This window comes from Myotis davidii, unplaced genomic scaffold, assembly GCF_000327345.1.
Source record: "Myotis davidii unplaced genomic scaffold, ASM32734v1 scaffold559, whole genome shotgun sequence".
Lineage (NCBI taxonomy): Eukaryota > Metazoa > Chordata > Mammalia > Chiroptera > Vespertilionidae > Myotis > Myotis davidii.
In genome coordinates, this window is record NW_006290678.1 from 18,819 (window position 1) to 43,362 (window position 24,544).

Genomic DNA, 24,544 nt, shown 5'->3' on the forward strand with positions numbered 1-24,544 from the left:
GAAATTGTAGCAAATATATACAATGAAATTTATTGAGCCATAAACAAAAGGAAATGCTGTTATTAGTCACAACATGGATAAACCCGATGAACATTATGCTAAGTGAAATAAGCCAGACAGAGAAAGACAAATGATCTCACTTATATGTGAAACATAATAAAGTCTAACACTTAGAACCAGAGAGTACAATGGTGGTTTCCAAGGGTTGGGGCATTGATGAAATTTGGAGATGTTGTTCAAAAGGTACAAATTTTCAGTTATAAGTTGAGTAAATCCCAGAGATCTTATGTACATCATGATATTTACAGTTAATATTGCTATTGTATACTTGAAATTTGCTAAGAAAGTGGGTCTGAAGTTTTCTCACCACACACACACACACACACACACACACACACACACACACACACAATGTGAGGTGAAAAAAAATCACTGAAGATATTCTATAATGATGATTTATTCATCTATTTATTCCAAGACATCTAACCCTCAAATATCAAAAATCAGCATCAACAGACAATGTATCACTGTAATCAATTCATTTTAATCTTCCACCAACCAGGGGGGAGAAGGGGGTTTTCTTAACTAAGAAGTAGGAATTTACTTATTGGAACATACCCTGTTCCTATGCAATTTTAAATAATGATGTTTATGAATAATAAAATATTTAATTATACTTTAGTTTCCCACCCAATCATACTAAAAAGAGTAACTGAAATATAGCTAGTATGACTAAGAAATTGTTTTTTTTAATTAAGTTGAATTTTAACTTTATTAGCCACATATGGCTAGTGTGTATGTATTAAATAGTAACAATTCAAACTATTAAAATTTTCAAATAGGTACAAACTGACTAGACCTTCTGATTTAACTTAGCAGCTCTACACATAGTATATCTAAAACCTTATCTGACATTCATTATTAATTGCATACCCACTCTTGTTTTCAATTCTAATAACTCATATTTTACTTACTTGGACTTAGATAGCATGACTTTCGAAGGTTGTGTAGATTGTCCTTTAAGCCGATTTTTCAGTGCTTCAAGTTTTTGCACCTGCTTTACTACTTGTGCAATGTTTATAGTGACTGCTTTATCAGGTATTGGAAACTCTACTTCTGAAAAACTTTGATCTTTACTTATCTAAAACAACAAAATTAACAAAGTAATTAGGAAATAACCCATTTTGTTCTCTTATCTCAAAGAAATGTCATTGTTTCATTTATTGTATCTAAATAATTTATGTTATTCCTATCCATAGCTATAATCAAATACTAATATTTTACAAAATACTGATATGAGAAATTACCTAGCAACATAATAACAGCTAAGTGTTGACTTTTACATGTCAAAACTCAAATCCAATATTCTTATTATTTTAACATTTAAGAATTTCAAGCAAGTGCAATAACAATTGTAGCAGCATTAAATGCAATTCAAATTATTTACAAGGAAATTTAAAGCAATCACTTCCTCAAAATCCATTCTAAGAATACTCTTATTATGATAAATTATGGAAAGACACAATAATTTGTTGTCAAAGACTAATATCTTCTACTACTGACTCTGAGAAGTTAATATATAAAGGTCTATAGAGGTGGCATGCCTCAGTCTGCATGGGGAAGACTGAAAACCACTTGGTTGTTCAAGCCTTTTGGAATACACCAAGCTACAGAGTAATGAACAGTTGAGAGAATCAGCAAATCCCACTATATAAGACTAGAGACCCAGTGCACGAAATTTGTACATGGGGCAGGGAGTGGGTCCACAGGGATTGGGCCTAAGCTGGCAGTTGGACATCCCTCTCGCAATCCAGGACCTCTGGCTCCTAACTGCTCACCTGCCTGCCTGCCTAATCACCCCTAACCCCTCTGCCTGCCTGCCTGCCTGATCATCCCTAACTGCCTCTGCCTGCCTAACCGCCTAAGCACCCCTAACCGCCTATAACTGCCTCTAACCGCCTGATCGCCCCTAACCGCTTCTGCCTCAGCCCCGGCCACCATGGCTTTTTCTGGAAGGACGTCTGGAAGACATCTGGTCTATCTGGTCTAATTAGCATATTACCCTTTTATTAGTATAGATGACAAATGATAATCGGTATTCTAGGAAGTAAGTCTATTTAAAGAAATTTCAGCAAAAATGAGTGCTCAAAAAAAAACAATAAAAAAAAACCTAGGTACAGACATAAGCAAGAAAAGTAACAGTGAAATCAGAAACCTTTGATAGGACTTAGAAAAGAGAAAAGTAAAAATCCAGGTTCACTAGTGAATTCTAGCATTGGGGATTTAAGAGTCTTAATTTCAGTAATGGCTATTTGGATTGGGATTAGGCTATAAACATCACAAGTAAATATGGGGCTATTTATTCTAAGTCTGAGATTGGGAAATGCAGAACAAATGGAAAGGAAGCAGAAAATGTATGGAAACTCTATGGACAAAGGCAAAATCATAAAGAAGAGGACACCAATCATAAATTGCGCTAAAAAGTGGTGTAGCAATCAGCTACACTTATCAATTTACTGTCTCTCATCTAAAATCCATTCTTCATTGTTGTGCTTATAATGAATGTTTCTCTTTTGACAGGTGGCATGAAGGTAACCTTTGTTAGTAGAGGGTTATAGGCACTAGGAAAAAAAGAGCTTTTCTTTTTAGTTTCTCTCTCTCTCTCTCTCTCTCTCTCTCTCTCTCTCTCTCTCTCTCTCTCTCTCTCTCCGCTTTCCAGTCCTAGAGCAGTGCACCATATATACTTAGCTCAACAGGACCACCCCCATGGGTGGCTTCCAGCAAGGTCCTTGGTATGGTACAATCCCAAAACTGCTTATCAAAAGACACCACCAATACAAAACCTCCTTTGGGAAGCTTTCTGGCATACCAGCCTGTGGATAGCTTCCTAGCAAGAAGTGCAGCACCTCCCTAGAAGATGGTTTCTCCCAGCACCACAGATGATGGCTTTCCAGTATACCCAATCCTATGTGCAGCTGCCTAGAGTTCCAATTCCACCACCATGGCACCCGAACAAACTTCTTGCCATCTGATGATAACAGCTACTCCTTCACAAGATCTGAATCAGCCCTGGATTAAGGTGGGACAATTCTAGAGGTCGAGGCTGTTCTCTATATCTTCTATCCCTGTATTCTCTAGAGGTTTTTTTTAACCTTTTCTTGCAGGTATTCTGTTTTAATAATTTTCTGGGCTAAACGTCCCTATTCAGATTACTGTGTCATTTTTGTCTGTTGATTTGACCCTAATTGATACATTATATTTCCCAATAGGGATTAAATTTAAACATAAGTCTTTTCTGGTAGAAGAAATGATGTCACAAAACTAAGGAAATATGGACAAGACAGTGGGACTGTCAGCTATTAGACTTCATCAAAGAGATCTGGAGGGGACAGGTTCAAGCACAACTCTGAAGCATATAGGCTACATGCTTATACATTTCTCCAGCAAAGCTCACCATACACTCTGAAGGCTTCAACATGCATCTCTGTTTTTGCAACAAAACCACTGCATCAACCACACCAGCATGTACTAACAATAAAATGTGTCAGCAATATTAACAAAATTATTCCAAGATCCTCAAATGTTAACATGCATCATAATCCTCTATGAGACTCTATTAAAGGAGAAGATAACCTAACCAACACACAACAACAACAAAACTGATTCAGTAAGTCTGATTTGGAGCTCTGAAATGTGCATTTGTAATAGGTATCTTAGGTGATATATAAACATGGTCCATCAATTATACTTTAAGAAATATTCATTGAAAGGCTCAAGATAATACAAATACTTAGAGAATGTGATCATATACACTTAATTAAGAACATAGCAAGTAATTGTGGGTTGAAATACTGAAAAACTTGGAATCCAAAATCAGAAGTTTAATTGTATACTGAAAATTCCTCCCAGTGAGTATGAATTCATAACTCAGGATTTTAAGCATACTATAGATGATGGATATTGGCACAAAGATGTAACCATTAGATACAGAGTAAAGTTGACACATTTGACAGCTATTTAGGACATAATATTAAAAAGATACAGATTTACCCAGTTGGATAGTATTACTACCACTCACTAAGACAGGGAACACTGGAAGAGGGATGAGTTTAGTAGAGGGAAATTTTATTTTGATCTATTGGGCTTAAGGTAGAATGATTTAGTAGGTTAATTAGGCACATGTCTGGAGCTCATAGCAAGAGTTGTATATTTCTAAATTATTATCATAAAGATAATAATTGATAATACTTGAGTGGAAAAAAAGGGGATGATTGTCTATGGGGGAAAGTTTGAAACAAAAATATTTTAAAAAGTAAGACAGGATGAAATCTTGAGGCACTCCAGTATTTAATCGTTAAATAAAGGTAACTTTAAAAAAGGAGACCACCAAAGAGGTAAAAAAAAAAAAAAAAAAAAGCCTGGAAAGTATAATTCACAAAACCCAAAGAAATAGTTTTCTACAAATAAGGAAGTAATCAATAATATTAACTATAGCCAATGTAAATAAAATTGCCTATTGAATTAGCAACATACAAAGAGAATTATGTATAACTAGAGGCCTGGTGCACGAATTCATGCATGGGTGGGGTCCAGCCGGCCTGCCCCAATTGAGGCCAATCAGGGCTGGGCTGGCCAGGGGGAGAGGCTATAGGCAGTTGGCTGGCTGGCTCCGCCCTTAATTGGGGTGGGGGGTAATTGGGGACGGGGCCTGCCAGGGGGAGGGGCCACGAAGGTTGACCAGCAGGGAGGACCGCAGGAGGTCAGCCAGCCAGCACCTCCTCGATAGGTTTGGGGGCCAATTGGAGCCTCAATGCACATCAAAGCAACTGGTCATTCTGTTTGTTCCAGCATTCCAGTCATTTGGCTTTTATATATATATAGACTAGAGGCATAGCACACGATTAAATCATACATGTGTAGGGCCCCCTACGCCTAGCCTGCCATCATGGCCATTTCTGCCACCCCACGGCTCCTCACACACTCCGCGGATGCTTCTGGCACCCCACGACACTCCCCTGATGCTGCTGGCACCCCAGGGGATGGGGTGAGGGCCCAAGAGGAAAGTCCATACTGTTTTCTACAATGGCTGCATCAGTCCACTTTCCCACCAACAGTGTACCAGGGTTCCTTTTTTTACACATCCTCACCAGCACATGTTTTTGATTTGTTGATATGCATTGACAGGTGTGAGGTGGTAGCTCATTGTCATTTTAATTTGCATCTCTCAGAAGATCAGTCAATTTGAGCATTTTTTCAAATGTCTCTTGGCCTTCTGTATGTCTACTTTGGGGAAATGTCTATTTAGGTCCTTTGTCCATTTTTAAACTGGATTGTCTTCCTTTTGTTAAGTTGTATGAGTTCCTTATATATTTTGGATATTAACCATTTATCAGATATATCACTGCAAAATACGTTCTCCCAGACAGTGGGTTCCCTTTTCATTTTGTTGATGATTTCTTTTCTGTGCAGAAGCTTTTTATTTTGATGTAGTCTCATTTGTTTATTTTCTCCTTAGTTTCCTTTCCCCTAGGAAATGTATCAGTAAATATATTGATGAGATGTCTGAGATTTTGCTGCCTATGGTTTCTTCTAAGATTTCTATGGTTTTACAACTTACATTTAAGTCTTTTATCCATTTTTAGTTTACTCTTGTGTATAGTGTAAGTTGGGAGTTTATTTCATTTTTTTGCAGTATCTGTCCAATTTCCCCAACACCATTTATTGAAGAGACTGCATTAACTCTGTTGTGTACTCTTTCCTACTTTGTCAAATATTAATTGAGCATAATGGCTTAGGTTAATTTCTGAGGTCTCTGTTCTGTTCCATTGATCTATATGCCTGTTCTTCTGCCAGTACGAGGCTGTTTTGAATACAGTGACCTTTTTTTTTTTTTGGTCCCATATAAATTTTGGAGTGCTTGTTCTAGATCTGTGAAACATTCTGTTGGTATTTTAATAGGAATTGCATTGAATCTATAGATTGCTTTGGGTAGTATGGACATTTTACTGATGTTGATTCTACAAATCCTTGAACAAGGTATATTCTTCTACTTGTTTATATCTTCTCTCTTTTTTTCGATGTTCTGTAGTTTACTGAGTACAAGTCTTTTACCTCCGGGGTTAAATTTATTCATAAGTACCTTAATTTCCTATGGGAAATGAGGTTTTTTTTTTAGTTTCTTTATGGCAGTTCATTTTTGCTGCATAAAAATGCTATAGATTTCTAGGTCTTAATTTTATATCCTGATACATTGCCAAATTCATTTATTAAATATTTAGTTTTTAGGGACTTCTATGTACAGTATCATGTCATCTGCGAATAATAAATTTTACTTCCTTTCTAATTTGTATGCCTTTTATTTTTTCTTCTTGTCTCATCACTATGGCTAAGACTTCCAGTAATATGTTGAACAACAGTGCTGAAAGTGGACATCTCTGTCTTCTTCCTGTTCTGAGGGGAAATGGTTTTAGTTTTTGCCCAATGAGTATGATGTTGGCTGTAGGTTTGTCATATATGGCTTTTATTATGTTGAGGTATGATCTTTCTATTCCCACTTTGGTGAAAGCTTTTATAAAAAATGGATGTTGGGTTTTGTTGAATGCTTTTTCTGCGTCTTATTGATATGTGATTTTTGTCTTACAATTTATTTATACGATGTATCACATTTACTGATTTGTGAATATTGTACCAGCCTTGCATCCCTGGAATAAATCCCACTTGGTTATAATGTATGATCTTTTCAATGTATTGTTGGATCTGATTTGCTAATTTTTTTGAAGATTTTAGCATCTATGTTCATGAGGGATATTGGCCTGTATTCTCTTTGTATTATCTTTATCTGGTTTTGGAATTAGGATAATACTGGACTCCTAGAAATAGTTTGGAAATATTCCTTCCTCTTGGATTTTTTGAAATAGTTTGAGGAGGATAGGTGTTAGTTCTTTTTGAATGTGTGGTACAACTCCCCTATAAAGCCATGGCTTTTGTTTGATGGAAGTTTTTTTTTATTATTACTGCTTCAATTTCTCCAGTTACTATTGACCTATTCAAGTTTTCTGGTTCTTCCTGATTTCATTTTGGAAGATTGTATTTTTCTAAGAATTTGTCTATTACATCCAAGTTATCCAGTTTGTTGAAATATAGTTCCCCAAAGTATTTTCTTAAAATCCTTTGTATTTTTGTGTTGTCAGTTGTTACATTACCATTTTCAGTTCTGATTTTAATTGTTTGGATCCTCTTTGTTTCTTGATGAGTCTGGCTAAAGGTTCATCAACCTTGTTTATATTTTCAAAGAACCATCTTTTGGTTTCATTGATCTTTTGTTTCCAAGAAGTTTTTTTTAGTGTTACATATATTGCCATACTGTGACTTTTATTCCTTTCTTCTTATTATTTTTTATTGTCTACAGTTTTACATATGTCTCCTTTTTCCCCAATTAATCCCCCAACCCCAACCATTCCCACCCTGGGGAAGCCCCCACCGCCAAGAGTCTGTGTCCATTGGTTATGCTAACATGCATGCATACAAGTCTTTTGCTTGCTCTCTAACCCTCTCCCACCCCTACCATTTGTCTCTAGATAAATCTAATTTTGTTCATCAAATTATGTTGATCATTATATCCCACATATGAGTGAGATCATGTGATATTTATCTTTCTCCGACTGGCTTATTTCGCTTAGCATAATGTTCTCCAGTTCCATCCATGTTGTTGCAAATGTTGAAAGTTCCTTCTTTTTATAGCAGCATAGTATTCCATTGTGTAGATGTACCACAATTTTTTAATCCACTAATATGCTGATGGGCACTTAGGCTGTTTCCAAATCTTAGCTATGGTAAATTGTGCTGCTATGAACATAGGGGTGCATATATCCTTTCTGATTGATGTTTCTGGTTTCTTGGGATATAGTCCTAGAAGTGGGATTACTGGGTCAAATGGGAGTTCCATTTTTAACTTTTTGAGGCAACTCCATACTGTTCTCCACAGTGGCTGCGCCAGTCTGCATTCCCACCAGCAGTGCAGGAGGGTTCCTTTTTCTCCACATCCTCGCCAGCACTTGTCAGTTGTTGATTTGTTGATGATAGCCATTCTTACAGGTGTGAGATGGTATCTCATTGTTGTTTTGATTTTCATCTCTTGGATGATTAGTGACTTTGGGCATGTTTTCATATGTCTTTCGGCCCTCTGTATGTCCTCTTTCAAAAAGTGTCTATTTAAATCCTTTGACCATTTTTTTATTGAATCGTTTATCTTCCTTTTGTTAAGTTGTATGAGTTCTCTGTAAATTTTGGAGATTAAGCCCTTATCAGAAATATCATTGGCATATATGTTCTCCCATGCAGTGGGTTTTCTTATTGTTCTGTTGATTGTTTTTGCTGTGCAGAAGCTTTTTATTTTGATGTAGTTCCATTTGTTTATTTTCTCCTTAGTCTCCATTGCCCTAGGAGCTGTGTCTGTAAAGATATTGCTGTGGGCCCTAACTGGTTTGGCTCAGTGGATAGAGCATCAGCCTACGGACTGAAGGGTCACAGGTTCGATTATGGTCAAGGGTATGTACTTTGGTTGTGGACACATCCCCAGTCAGGGGTGTGCAGGAGGCAGCTGATCGATGTTTCTCTCTATCCCTCTCCCTTCCCCTTTGTAAAAAAATCAATAAAATATTTTTTAAAAAGATATTGCTGTGACACAAGTCTGCTATTTTGTTGCCTATGGAGTCTTGCAGGATTTTTATGGTTTCCCATCTTACATTCAAGTCCTTTAGCCATTTTGAGTTTGTGTATGGTGAAAGTTGGTGATTTAGTTTCACTGTTTTGCATGTGTCTGTCCAAATTTCCCAGCACCATTTATTAAAGAGACTGTTTTGACTCCATTGTATGCTCTTGTCTCCTTTATCAAATATTAATTGAGCATAATGTCTTGGGTTGATTTCTGGGTTCTCTGTTCTGTTCCATTGGTCTATATGTCTGTTCTTGAGCCAGTACCAGTGGCAGTTTTGAGAACCGTGGCTTGGTAATATAGCTTGATATCTGGTATTTTGATCCCTCCAATCCAAGAACTTTTTCTTTCTTGTTCTCATTGGTAACTCATTCATTGTTTAATAACATGCTATTTAGCCTCCATGTGTTTAAATGTAAATGATTTCTAAGTTTATTCCATTATGACCTGAGAAGATGCTATATATTATTTCAAACTCCTTGAATTTGTAGAGACTGGTTTTGTGTCCTAGCATGTTGTCTATCTTTGAGAATAACCCATGTGCAATTTAGAAGAATGTATATTCTGCAGCTTTGAGTGAAATTTCTATAAATGTCAATATATCCATCTGATATAGTGTTTCATTTAGAGTTGTTTTCTTATTAATTTTTTGTCTAGAAGATCTATCTAGTGTAGTAAGTAGGGAGTTAAAGTCCCCAACTATGATTATATTGCTGTTGAACTCTCCCTTAACATCCTCCAGAAATTTTTTATATGTTTTGGTACTTTTATATTGGGTGCATATATTTACCAGGGTTATATCCTCCTGTTGGAAAGATTCCTTTAATATTTATAGTGACCTTTATCATCTCTTGTGATGGCCTTCATTTTGACATCTATTTTGTCAGATATGAGTATTGTACCCCTTTTTTTATTTCCATTTGCATTGAAATTTTTGTCCATCCCTTCACTCTCATCTTGTGTGAGTCTTTGTTCTGAGGTGGGTGACTTGTAGACAGCATATATATGGGCCATGTTTTCTTATCCATTCAGCTACCCAATGTCTTTTGACTGAAGCACTTAATCCATTTAAATGTAAGGTTATTATTGATAGGTACTTATTTGTTGCCATTTTTATTCTTTATGGCTGTGTTCCTTCTCCCTTTTTTTATTTCTTCTTTTTACAACAGTCCCTTTAGAATTTCTTTCCCTTTAGCTTCTTGCAGTGCTGGTTTGGTGGTAATAAACTATTTTGGTCTTTTTTTTTGTCTGGGAAGCTCTTTATTTCGCCATCTATTTTGAATGATAGCTGGATATAGTAATCTTGCTTTCAGATCCTTGCTTTTCATTATGTTGAATATTCAATGCCATTCTCTTCTGGCCTGTAGAGTTTCTGATGAGAAATTGGTTGACAGCCTTATGGAAGCTCCTTTGTAGGTATCAAATTGCTTTCCTTGTGCTGCCTTTAAGATGTTTTGTCATTTTAATTATGATGTGTCTGGGTGTGAGTCTATTTGGGTTCTTCTTGCTTGGGAATCTCTGTGCCTCCTCTGCCTGCATTCTGATATTCAGTCATCATCATCATTATTATTATTATTATTATTGTTTAAAGTATTACAAATAGTAGTACATATGTCTCCTTTTTTTCCAATTGATCTTCCCCGAGCCTCTCCTTCCACCCAGCACATGTCCTGCCCCTGTCCCCCAGTGTCTTGCTTCCATTGGTTATGCTTATATGCATGCATACAAGTCCTTCGGTTGATCTCTTACCTCCCCCCCAACCCTCCCCAGTCTTTCCACTGTAGTTTGACAGTCTGTTCAATGCTTCTCTAGGCCATACCACCCTGAAAGTGCCCAATCTCATCTGATATTCAGTCTTGATTAGCCTCAGGCTATCAACTATAGCCTGAGGAGAAAGATTCTCCAACAGGGTGGGGCAACTGCTTATGCTTCCATGCTAATTGTTATTCTCTTAATGGGCCTCAAAAACTCCATAGGGTAGGGCAAGCAGGTTTTCCAGTAGGGTGGGGCAAAAACTGCCTGGATAGCAAAGATCCATCAGAGAAAGATGTCCTCCAAGGCACAGGAAACCAGGGTTTCTGCCTTCCAAGGTCCAATTCCAGAATTCCCAAGACTGGCTTTTGTTCCCTCAGCTACAGTCCACCCTACCCTCCTTCTGCCAGAGCCCAAAGTCAGTGACTGCACACAAAATTTTGTGCATTGGCTCTTTAAGAGTATGCCTGGATTTCCAGCCATCTCTCCCTGGAAGACAGCAACACTGGTGCTTTTCACACACAGATTCTATGAGGAAACCATTCTCAATTCTGTTGCTGTGGGCTGGGGAGCCCAGCTTGGAGTTTAAGCAGCAGAGTTCTCAGTGGAAAACAGCTGAGATGTCCCTCCAGAACCTAAGCTTCTCTCAGTGGAAGCCCAACCAGCCCTTTTGCACCTCAGCGCTTTCAACTAGCTTCTATGTTGGCCCCTACTTTCTGTCCTTTGTTATCAGGGTCCTCTCCAGCTAGTCTTAGTCAATTATTCAGGATGTATTTTAGTTGCAACTCCAGTTTCATTCTGGGAGCATGTCAGTGCAGCATCCACTTTCTCCACTGCCATTTTGTAATCCTCTTCTCGTTGATCCAATTTATTGATTTGCTAATATTGTACTAGCCTTACAACCCTGGGATAAATCCCACTTGGTTGGGGTGTGTAATCTTTTTAATGTATTGTTGGATCTGATTTGCTAATATTTTGTTGAGGATTTTAGCATCTATGTTCCTCGGGGATATTGGCCTGTAATTCTCTTTTTAGTGTCTCTACTTGGTTTTGGAATTAGGATAATGCTGGCCTCATAAAGAGTATTTGGAAGTGTTTCTTCCTCTTGAATTTTTTTGGAATAGTTTGAGGAGCATAGGTGTTAGTTCTTTTGAATGTTTGGTAAAACTCCCCTCTGAAGCCCTCCAGACCATGAGTTTTGTTCACTGGAAATTACTGCTACAATTTCATCAGTAGTTATCAGCCTATTCAGGTTTTCTGAATGAGTTTTGGAAGATTGTATTTTTCTAGTAATATGTCCATTTCATCTAGGTTGTCCAGTTTGTTGGAATATAGTCATTCATTATATTTTTTATGATACTTTGTATTTCTGTGTGTCTGTTGTTAGTTCACCTCTTTCCTATCTGACTTTGTTTATTTGGATCCTCTCTCTCATTTTTGAGGAGTCTTGCTAGAGGTTCATCAATTCTGTTTATCTTTTCAAAAAATCAGCTCTTATGTACCACATTTTTTTAACTTTATCATCTATCCAAGGACATTTTTGTTGCTTCTATGTCTTAACCACTGTGCAATGAATGCAGGAGTACTTTTTTTTTTTTTTTTTTGCAAATACATGTTTTCAAATTTTTTGTGTAGATACCCAGAAGAGAAATTGGTTCATATGCTAATTCCATTCTTAATTTCTTGAAGAACTTCCATACTGTTTTCCATAATGGTTGTACCAGTTTACATTCCCACCAGTTGTGAATGAGGGTTTTTTTCTCCACAACCTCTTCAACATTTGTTATTGTTTTGTTAATAATAACTATTCTAACAAGTGTGAAGTGGTATCTTATTGTAGTTTTGATTGGCATTTCCCTAATGGCTAGTGAACTTGAGCATCTTTTCATATATCTGTTGGCTACTTGAATATCTTCTCATGATAGTGTATGTTCAGGTGCTCTGACCACTTTTTAAATTGGTTTGTCTGTTTGGTGTTGAGATGTATGAGTTCTTTTTATATTTTTTAGATATTAGCCCCTTGTTGGAGCTGTTGCTTGCAAATATCTTCACCCACTTGGTTGGCTGCTTTTTTATTTTGCTGGCAGTTTCGTTTTTTGTGCAGAAACTTTTTAACTGATACATTCCCATTTATTTATTTTTGCTTTTATTTCCCTTGCCTTTAAAGTAAAATTCATAAAATCTTCTTCAAGAACGAGGTCCACAGTTTAGTACCTATGTTTTCTTTTATGTAATTTATTGTTTCAGGGCTTATATTTAAGTCTTTGATCCATTTTGAATAAATTTTTGTACATGTGGATAAATTGTAATCTAGTTTCATTCTTTTGCATGTGGCTTTCCAATTTTCCCAGTACCATTTATTGAAGAGGCTTTCTTTTCTCCATTGGAAGTTTTTTTGGTCCTTTGTCAAAAATAATTTGCCCATATACATGTGGTTTTATTTCTGGGCATCCAATTCCATTCCATTGGTCTGTGTGTCTGTTTTTATTATTGTTGCTTTATAATATGATTGGATGCTGTTTTATCACTGCTCTGTAATATAATTTGAAGTCAAGATAGTGTGATACCTCTAGGTTTTTTTCACGATTGCTTTTGTCATTCAGGCTCTTTTGTGGTTCCATATATATCTGAGGATTTTTGTGGGGATTGCATTAAATCTGTATATTGTTTTGGAAAATATGGACATTTTAGCTATTTTGATTCTTCCAATCCATGAACATGGAATATCTTTCCATTTCATTGTGTCTTTTTCAATCGCTTTTAACAATACTTTGCAGTTTTCAGTATGTAGGTCCTTCACATCCTTGTTATATTTATTCCTGGGTATTTTATTCTTTTTGTTTCAACTGCAAAAGGAATTGCTCTTTTTCATTAATTTTTTGTGAAATTTGTTAGTATATTGGAATGCAGTGGATTTCTGTACATTGATTTTGTATCCTGCAACTTTATTCTATTTGTTTATTGTTTCTAATAGTTTTGGTGGAGTCTTTAGCATTTTCTATATAAAGAATCATATTTTTAATTCCCATTTGAATGCCTTTTCTTTCTCTTGCCTGATTGCTCTGGCTAGGACTTCCAGTACTATCAACACTAATAAAAGAGAAACATGGTAATTGGCATATGACCGCTACCCTTTTCATTGGCTAATCAGGGCAATATGCAAATTAACTGCCAACTAAGATGGCAGTTAACCACCAACAAAGATGGTGGTTAATTTGCATATGTAGGCACAATGCAGGGAGGTGAAAGGGAAAGCAGGAAGAAGCCCCCTGCCACTGACAGTGATCGGAAACCCAGGGGGGAGCTAAGACCTGGGGGGCTAAGAGCCCTGACCCCCAGCCATGATCAGAGAATGGGGAGCCTTTGCTGCCCTGGCCAGTGATAGCAGGAAGTAGGGGTGAAGCCAGCAATGGGAGCTGGGCACAGTTGAAGCTGGCAGTCCCAGAAGCTAGAGGTCCCTTGCCTGGGCCTAAAGCGAAGGCCACGATCGCGGGGCCACTGCAGCTGCGGGTCCCCGCTGCCCAGGCCAGATGCCTCAGCCAGAGGCATCCTGCGGGAGCAGGGGCAGAGCCCGCGCATTGCAGTGCCACTGCTGCTGCAGATCCCCGCTTCCCGGGCCCGACGCCTCAGCCAGAGGCATTAGGCCTGGGCAGGGGCGGAGCCTGCAACTGCGGGGAGCTGGGGGCCCCCTGCCCAGGCCTGACGCCTCTGCCAGAGGCCTCAGGCCTGGGCAAGGGGCGAATCCGGTGATCGGCGATCAGAGGGTGATGAGGGTCAACTCCTCTGGCCGAGGCATCCGGCCTGGGCGTGGGGCAGAGCCAGCAATCGGAGGGGGCTGGGGGTCCCCTGCCCAGGCCTGAATCCTGGGCCAGAGGCATCAGGCCTGGGCTGGGGGCAGAACCAGGGTTGGGGGGAAATGAGGGTCCCCTGCCCAGGCCTGACCCCTCTGCCAGAGGCCTCAGGCCTGGGCAAGGGGCCGATCCTGCAATTGGAGGGGGATGGGGGTCAACGCCTTAGGGCTCCCAGTATGTGAGAGGGTGCAGGCTTGGACACTCCCCCCCCAGTGCACGGATTTCGTGCACCAGGTCCCTAGTCTATACTTATAAAAGCCTAAGCAACTGGCTGACCATTCACCTAGTAGCTATGACATGCACTGACCACCAGGGGGCAGACGTTCAATGCAGGAGCGGAAACCACAGGCATGGAAACATGGAACACACTGATGAATTTCAGAGGGAAGGGGGGAGGTTTGGAAGAGATTAACCAAAGATCTTATAGCATACTAGAGGCCAGGTGTACAGATTCATGCACCGGTGGGGTCCCTTGGCCTGGCCTGTGCCCTCGCACAATCTGGAATCCCCAGGGGATGTCATCTGGTTTCGGCCCAATCCCCACAGGCAAGGCTAAGGGACCCCATGCTGCACGAATCCATGCACCAGGCCTCTAGTCTATATATATAAAAGTTTAAGCAACTGGTAGACTGGCCAACCGGCCAGTAGCTATGATGCACACTGACCACCAGGGGGCAGACACTCAATGCAGGAGCAGAGCCCACAGGCATGGAAACATGGAATAGACTGATGAGTCTCAGAGGGAAGGGAGGAGGGGGAAGGGCAGGAAGAGATTAACCAAAGATCTTATATGCATACTAGAGTCTCGGTGCACAAATTCGTCACCAATGGGGTCCCTTGGCCTGGCCTGCACCTTCTCACAATCTGGGACCCCTCCGGGAATGTTGGAGAGCCGGTTTCAGCCCAATCCCTGCAGGCTAGGCTGAGGGACACCACTGGTGCATGAGTTCATGCACCAGGTTTCTAGTGTTGAATGAGAGTGGTGAGAGTGGGCATTTTTGTATGTTTCCTGATTTTAGAGGAAGAGCATTCAGGTTTCACCATTATATTAGTTTGTTTGTCATATATTGCCTTTATTATGTTGTGTTATTTCCCTTCTGTGCCCATTTTATTAAGTATTTTAATCATAAATTGATGTTGAATCTTATCAAATTATTTCTCTGCATCTATTGATAAAGATTATATTTATATTATTTTTATCCTGTTTTGTTAATGTGGTATATTACATTAATTAACTTATGTTTGTTGAATCATCCTTGTGCCTTTGAAATAAATCCCACCCTAGTGTGATGTACTTTTTTTAATGTATTTTTATATTCAATTTGTGAGCATTTTGTGTAGGATTTTTACATCAATAATCATCATATACTAGTCTGTTTTTGTATTAACTTAGCCATGTTTTGGTATCAGGCTTATGTTGGCCTCATAAAATGTGGTAGGGAGTGTTGTAGGGAGTATTGTCTCTTCTTCAATTTTTTGGAAGATTTTGAGTATAGGTATAAAATCTTCTTTGAATGTTTAGTAAAATTCACTGATGAAACCATCTGGTCCTAGACTTTTATTTTGGGGAAAATTTTTTATGGTTGTTAAATTCCTCATTGTTGATCATGTCCTCACCTCTCCCAACCCCCCACCCCCAGTGTCTGTGTCTATTGGCTAGGCTTATACTCACGCATACAAGTCCTTTGGTTGATCTCTCCCCCTTACTCCCACCCTCCCTTACATCTACACAATGGAATACTACGCTGCAGTAAAAAAGAAGGAATTCTTACCGTTTGCAACTGCATGGATGGAACTCGAGAGCATTATGCTAAGTGAAATAAGCCTGCCTATTACTCTTACAATGCTCTGATGGAGTCAGATAGTTCTTAGAGTTCATTTTTTATGCTCAAGTCTCTCTTTTTCTTCTGCATCATTTCTAGGTTTCTATCTTTGATACCCTACCCTTTTCTCCATCTGGTCCACTCTATTTCCTATGCTTTGTAGTTAATTTATTTTATTTGTTATTAAATTTATTGAGGTGACATTGGTTAATAAAGTTCAGAGGTTTCAAGTATAATACATCTGTGTATTACATTGTGTTGTTTACCACCCCAGGTCAAGTCTTCTTCCATCACCATTTATCCCTTTTAAACCTTCTTCCATTTCCCCTGACCCACTTTTCCCTCTGATAATCACAATAGTGTTGATTGTGTCTATAAGGGGGTTTTTTTCTTAGTCCCTTCATCTTTTTCACCCAGCCTTGTAATTCCCATCCCACTTGAAAGTTGGCAGTCTGTTCTCTATTAGTCTGTTTCTATTTTGTGTGTTAGTTTATTTTTGTCAGAATGGCAATCATCAATAAATCAACAAACAACAAGTTGTTGGTGAGGATGTGGAGAAAAGGGAATCCCTGTGCAATGGTGGGAATGTAGATTGGCCCAGCCACTGTGGAAAGCAGTATGGAGTTACCTCAAAAAACTAAAAACAGAACTGCCTTATGACTCAGGAATTTCACTTCTGGGAATATATCCAAAGAAACCTAAAACACTAATTTGAAAGAATATATGCACCCCTATGTTTATTGCAGCATTATTTACAATAGTCACGATTTGGAAGCAGCCCAAGTGTGCATCAGTGAATGAGCGCATAAAAAAGCTGTGGTACATTTACACAGTAAAATACTACTTCTCTATAAAAAAGGAAATCTTACCCATTGCAATAGCATGGATGGAGCAGAAGAGCATATGTTAAGTGAAATAAACCAGTCTGAGAAAGACTAGTACCATATGTTTTCACTCACATGTGGAATTACTAATTCATTCTTGATCTCTTTTATTGAATTCTTCTCCAGAATTTCTGTTTGCTTCTTTTTTTAAGTTTCAATCTTTTTAGTGAAGTACTTGTTTTGATTGTTGATTTGGTTTTTGAATTCATTAAACTGCCTGTATTTTCTTACATCCTGTTGAGTTTTTTTCAGAACTGCAATCTTGAATTCTGTCATTTAAATCAGCGGTCGCCAACCTTTCGGACCTCACAGACCACCAGTGGTCTGCAGACCACCAATTGGCGACCGCTGCTCCAAAGGTTTCCTTAAACCAGCAGTCGCCAACTTTTCAGACCTCACAGACCATTGGTTGGCAACCACTTATTTAAATAATGTATTTCCATGTTTTTAAGTTTATCTTCTGAAGAATTTTCATTTTCTGTCTGAGCTGCCTCGTTATCTTGGTTCTACATAGTATTTGATGTGATCCTTCTCTTTTAGGCATCTATGTATGAGTGGCACTTTTCTAGTAGATTGATAAGAGGTAGTCATTCAATTGTTTTCTGGTGGATGACACTGAATCACACGTTTTTCAACTTTCTTGCACTTCTCGGGCTTTTCAGGTCTCTGTAGGGTGGTGGTAAATGGCCTGTGTTCCCTGGGAAAGTGGGTGTCTCCCCTGTGATCTGGTCACCCACAGGGGCATGTAGTAGGCAATGGACTCCAAATCTATAAAATCCCAGTGCTGTCCTCCCCAGCCAGACACTGACAGCAGAGCAGCTGCCAATGTATGGGGGTGGAGTGAACTGGGGGAACCCAGCCACCTCCTTTGTTGCTTTGCCCTACTAGCAATGGTAATCAGCATATCTCCACAATGTCTCCTGATGCCTCCACTTGATTCTGGGACTAGCTGCAGAGTGCCCTCTTTGCTCAGGGCAAAAGGTGTTTCTGTAGACCCAGTTCTTGGGTTTTCAGATAATGTGCTCTGGAACCCAACACAAAGTGGGAGGGAAGGCAAGCTCTGGGAGGTTACGGGAAGATGGGCAGGCTCCATGGCTTTGTTTCTCTGTCTGGAATGCTCTTCCAGAAAACGATGACCACACTTCTGTGCTTTGTCCCTGCCCAGGTCCCTGGGCTCAGCCACAGCTCCCACTGCCCACTCCTGCAGAAATACTCACTAAGTGCTCCTCCTGGCTGAAGGGAGTGCCAGCCATAACCTGACTCCTCCACTCTCTGGGCTGAGCCATGCAGTGAGCTCCAGTCTGCTGGTCAGTGTTCATAGCTCCTTTGAGCTTTTCTCCCATCTTACCTCCCCCATTGGCTCCCACTTGCTCACCTTTATTTCTTTTTTTTTTTAACTATTCACCCAAGGATATGCTTTTTTATTGATTTTTTTTTTTTTAGAAAGATGGAGAGAGGAAGAGAGAAATATCAGTGTGCAAGAGAAACATTGATTAGTTGCCTCCCACACAAACCACCATCAGGGATTGAACCTGCACCCTGGGTATATGCCCTGGCCGGGATAAGGCTCCATGAGGCAGAGCTACTTGCCCACTTTTTCGTGTTTCAATGCACAGATATCTCAGACATTGTGCATTGGGCAGGGAATCCTTTGTTGAATTATAACCATTCAAATTGTTGAAGCTTCAAGGGGAAAGAACAAGGCTATCTCTCATGCCACCATTGCTCTGACGTCACTTTCCCAAATCTCCCAAATAATTTTTAAAATTGGTTATGAAGGGCTAATGAGAGATAGACCTATAACTGAAGGGGAATGTGGCATTAAATTAGAAAGACATGAGCATATTTAAAAACTGAAAAGAAGGACACAGTTTGAATGACAAAAGTTTAATATACAAGAGAGAATGATTAATCAAATTTCGTGAGAAGTCGAGATGAGACCAAACAGAAGTATAAGAATGAATTTTATGTAGGAGAACAATAAACTCTAATTAACAGGAGGAAAGGAACATAGAATGAGTATGCATGTAAATAAATGTGTGTGTGTGTGCGCGCGCGCGGGCTGGTAGCAGGAATTCTAACCAGTGGCTTGTATTTCAAGCATTTCAAGCACTTTCAAGCATTTCACCCGACAGTGAAGATGAAAATGAGACAAAGTGGGTGAGTTTGAGATGATGTCTGAAAAAGGTTGAAATCAATTTCAGATGCGATAGAATTTCCAGGCAGTTTTTGCGTCTGACCTATTATGTCACTTTTTCAGCAGTGTTTCACAGCTAAACCTAAAGAGTGAATAATGACGTTTATTCAGGGTTATGTTTTATTAGACAAGTGCAAAAAGAACAAAAGAAAGAAAGAGATAAAAGAGATTAGGAAATTAAGAAATTCACTGTGATGGAGTACATTGTCTCCAAAGTGAAGAAAGATGAATAAAAAAGACTGCAAGGAGATAGAGGAATAAATGAACTAATGGTCTTGACTTCAAAAGTGGCCAGAGCAGTATTTAAAATATTAATTGGAAATATAGATATTTCTAGTTTAAGAATGAGTTGCCTGAATTAGTAATGTTTAAAGTAAAACAATTCAATAAATGGTAAGGTCTAGAGTGTGACTGGAAGTGGAGCCAGAAATAAAGGACACAGATCTTCAGAGATAAGACGGTCAAGGAACTGAGAAACCAGAGTTTTGGATGGGTCTCACACATTGACACAACTAAGTATATAAATAAGAGAGTGAGACAACTGCATAAAAAAATAGAATAAAAAGAGGTTGATACAAAAATAAGAAGGCAAAAGGTAAGCTGCACTACCCAAATTGCAAAGAAATACCGATCTTATAAGAGGGTGGGGGGAAATAGTAAATTTCACCCCAATCCTACTTCTCTGGAAAGATGATGACCAATCTACCATAATCAAAGAACAACTACCAATATTCTTCCAGTGTCAGCCATATCTGAAGCAAAGAATGCAAGATCATAAAAGTTTACTCTGGGGCCAAAGGTAAAATAATAAAAAGCTGCTAGGATTCCATTTCTAACTTTAATCTTTAATTTATATCTTAAATAAATAAATCTTTTTAATTTAAAGTGTCTGGGCTTCAAGAGGTTTAATTGGGCTGAGCCACAAATGTATCCAAGGGAGAACTAAAATAATTCCATGAATAACTAAAGCTATCCTAGAAATCATTTTGCTATATAAAGAGATAACATAAAGTATTTTCCAAAACATAATTTAAAACCCCTAAAAACAGCACCAGTAGTTTTCAAACTGGTACTAAAGCACCTGAAAATCAAGAAGTACAAAAAAGTCATTAAAATAACATTACATTTTTAAAAATATGAATATATAATTTAATAGTAAGCATATATATTATGCCTGATTATTTAAATAGAGGATAATTTTAAGTTGATAAGTTTTCTCTTGTCACTTATAATTTTATGTAAATTAGGAAAAGAATAATAATTAAATTTCTATTGTTCCATTTTAGGTGAAAGAATGTACCAAACTCAGAGTATAGCAGATACATACAGGAATGTAGTGTATAAATCACTGAGACACTTTTATCTATCCATTCATTCTTTCTCTATGTAAATCAGTATTAACCAATGGTTACTCAAAAAATTTTAACTTATATTCCAAATTTGTTTATAGATGAGATAAAATATTAATTTAATTAACAATTAAGAAATGTTTTACTTACCTCTTCCATTTGATTGACCTGTCGCTGAAACCACTTTAAAAAAAAAAAAAAGGACCAGAAAAGAAATAATTATTGACAAGTTAAATTTTTAAAGTGGAATAAATGGATATGTGTGTATGCATGTGTGTGTGTGTGTGTGTGTGTGTGTGAGAGAGAGAGAGAGAGAGGGAGAGAATTTTCATATATCAAAAATTAGTACTGAACCAAACATCATTTATCCTAGGACTTAGAATAAGGCTAGTGTAACATACAATTGTAATATAAAATTTTAAAATATATATATCAGCAAGTTAAAGAATTTTACTACTTCAAACCTTAGAAACTTCATTTACATGTATTTCTGCATTTAATTTTAGTAAACTTAAACTGCAATATTTTGAACATACCTTAAAAAGAGATTCCAAAATCTGGAAAATAAAATTGTAATTAAACATTTTAAAATAAAACTCTTCACAATGTGTGATAAAACATTTCATTCAAGTCTTGCAATTTTCAATCACAAAAATGTACAAATTATTAAAACATAAGTCTATAATCCAAAATAACAATATTTTAATATTAATAGGAAGGTTTTAATACAACTTGCATAGACAACTTAGTTTTAGAGAAATATTTCCATCTTTATAGATCTATATTAAAAGAAATCCCAAAATAATTTACATATATGATTTTATATTTTTTAATTTAGGTTTAGAAAATAAAATTTAAATTCATCCCAAAAGAGCATTATTTTTTCATATAGCAAAGAGGACAATAATGAAAAGCAAGAATTACCTTACCACACATTGCCTCTTTAATATAATATTTTTCTGCTAAAGGGCCTAAAAATCAAAATATAAAATACTACTACTAAATATTTTTAACAGAAAATGCATAGATCTGGTATAGGAGCTTGTAAGAGAAACTAAATATACAAAACCAATCACACAGTCTAAAATATCAATATTTACCACTTAGAAAATGAAATGCTAAAATGATTACACTTGCCACACAAAAAAAACACTATCAGAGATAAAAGTTTTGACATAAACTATTAAAGAAAAATATTACTACATGCATTCAGGCAGAAGAAACAGTACTTAACAAAACAAAAAAATCAGGATAGCCTAAAGTTTCCCTTCTGCAACACTAACTATAGATCAATGGTTCAAAAAGTGTGAACCCGGGAAAAAAAATGGTGGAGGTTTAGACGGATGTGTTGGTGCCTTGTCCCAGAGCAGATAAGGGCGAGCAGCTGAAACGGGTAACATACAGCCCGAATAAGCAGAGGAGATTCAGCTGAGAAACAGTCTGCAGCCAGGAAAGACAAAGAACTCCTAGAAAAAGGGAACGGTTAAAGACTGCAGCTGAAACCTCTCCCAGTGCGCCAGCTCAGCCATGGAGACCACGCCATCTTGAGTGGCTGTTACCGGCATCCAGAGACCGGCTACTAACCCGGAAGCAACGACTCTCAAGCAGCGCGGCTACGTGAACTCAGAGGAGCCCTGATTCTCCCCACAGTAGGTTAGACTTCCCCCAAAGGTGGGGTTTGCAATTTAGGTTGGAGAGTGGGACGCACGAGGGGGGGGCACTCTGTGCCCCACAAAGTCCGCGGCCGTTGGAGCCAACGTGACCCACGAGTGTAGAAGGGCTCCCCCAGGGCTGCTGGCAGAAGGGAATGCTATAAATAAGCCCACAGTTGGACTGGATGCAAACGGGCAGCCTCAGATTTTGCCAGTCGGCCAGCTACTTGGTGCCAGGGGCCAGAGCACGTGCAGAGACTCCACGCAGATCTGGAAGGTGGAGCCTTGTGAGTTTGCACAACTTCTCAGGCTCTTGTTTTTACACTTCCTCTTAAATCTGTGCATTTGATTGTTGAACCCAGTGCATGGGATTACCCAGTTGGGGTCAGTCACAGAGCCTGTAAGGGAAGGTTGTTTTGGGGGAGCCTGGGAAACAGAGCTGGGAGTGACGACTGGGGAACCAGCTCTGGGCGGAGAACTTTACCAAACCAGTTTTAGGTACAATAGAGCACACCTGGTCAAAGAGGACTTATAGCCTCGGAGGTCAATCCCGACACACTGCCACCCAGAGGCAGAGCCATGAACTGACTCTTCTGTAAACACAGATAAAGGCTGTCTGGGAAACCAATACGGGCTGCCTTAAAATCAGGACTGTGGCTTACAACACAGAGGAACAGTGTATCAGAGGGAAATTCAACATTCACCTGAATACCTGGCGTGCCAAAAAGAAGAGTAGAAGATCTGAAGCACCTTCAGTACAGCACATTTTTAATTATTTTTTAAATTATTTTTCCACCTTTTAACTAAGAAACCATTTTTTTCTTTTTTCATCACCTGATTTTACCCTTTTAATTACTATATTTTTATTTTTAACCAGTATTATTACTGCTACCATTTTCCCATTTTTTTAAAGTGTCATTTTATTTTCTCTTTATTTTATTTTGGGACTATGGTTCTCCATTCTATTTTCATCATTCCTTTAGCATAGCCATGGGCAAACTATGGCCTGCGGGCGGAATCCGGCCCATTTGAAATGAATAAAACTAAAAACAAAAAAGACTGTACCCTTTTATGTAATGATGTTTACTTTGAATTTATATTAGTTCACACAAACACTCCATCCATGCTTTTGTTCCGGCCCTCTGGTCCAGTTTAAGAACCCATTGTGGCCCTCGAGACAAAAAGTTTGCCCACCCCTGCTTTGGCATCATTTTCCTCTACCTCAATTTTGCCTCTGTGCTAAAACCCTCTTCCCCACTTTTCCCCTTTTGTTGTCCTGTTTCTCTTACCCTATTCCTGCTTTAGATATTCCCTATTCTTTTTACCCCATCTAAATTTCACCCTACTTAAATATCCCTTTTCCAATCACCTGCTCTAAATCCTTATACACCTCTCCCTTAAGTTTCTTCACTATCCAAATTTTTTTTCTCTTCTTTTCTCTATTGTTTTGTTGTTGTTTGCTTGATTGTTGAGTATATGGGGTTTTTTTTAAGAATTGTTTGTGAGGTTGTTCTGATTTTTCTTTTTCTTTTTCTGTTTCCCACCCCCACCCCTACCCCTCGCCCCGGGTTATTTTTGTGCTTCTGTTTTCTCTTGCCTCCCTTGATATTATTGGTTGTTTGTAGATTGTATTCATCTCCAGGGATCCGTTGCTGGAATTTGTTGGGATTAGTGGTGGTTCTATCGGAGTTTTCTCCTCATATGAATAGTCTCCTCCCCTCTTCTACTTCATTCTCTTTTCTCTCTTTTTCTTTCTGTTTTCTCTTCTATCTTTTTCTCTTCTTTCTTCCTTATCCCCCAACTCTCTTAGCTCGGGTGGCCACCTTTATTTGGGGTTATTAATACCATAAATACATTTGTGTTCAGTGCCTGGTACGTTGTGCCTTGTTGTGTTGTATTTTGCGCCTTTAAATCAATGCAACAGATCCAAGCAACAGCGGCCTCCTGGTCACCACACGCTCTGTTTGAGAAACAGTTGCTCTGTGTGAAGCCTCGCTCCACCATCCAGAAGAGCCACCACAGCTGTGAACAGCACCCATCAGAGGACCTGCTACCAACAGAGGAGTAGCTGCTACCACAACCACCTAAGGAGCAATCACAGCCCGAGGAGCCACTGCCACCACAGGGAGCAACCACTGAACGACTCAACGTCTAGAAATATTGGTGAAATCAAACATGGGTAAACAAAGAAACCCCCAAAGGAAGGAAAAGGAGGACTCACCAGAAAATCAGCTAAGTGAAATGGAGGCATGCAACATGACAGAAAAAGAATTCGGAGTAATGGCCATACAGTTCATAAACCAGATAGGCGAGAAAATCAACA

The 24,544-nt window shown here is 38.6% G+C and overlaps 1 protein-coding gene across 1 annotated transcript in view; it reads right to left on the bottom strand.

The window, feature by feature from the left end:
* Positions 1–974: 974 nt before the first annotated feature.
* Positions 975–24,544, bottom strand: part of CCDC7 (coiled-coil domain containing 7) — a gene marked incomplete at its 3' end in the record, with an annotated part of 77,694 nt that continues 54,124 nt past the window's right edge. Inside the window, exons 4-6 of the mRNA XM_006763752.2 lie at positions 21,106–21,126; positions 20,720–20,752; positions 975–1,141 (exon numbers count right to left, since the gene is read on the bottom strand). Of these exons, the coding sequence (XP_006763815.1) occupies positions 975–1,141; positions 20,720–20,752; positions 21,106–21,126 (221 nt within the window). The remainder of the gene's footprint in view (positions 1,142–20,719; positions 20,753–21,105; positions 21,127–24,544) is intronic.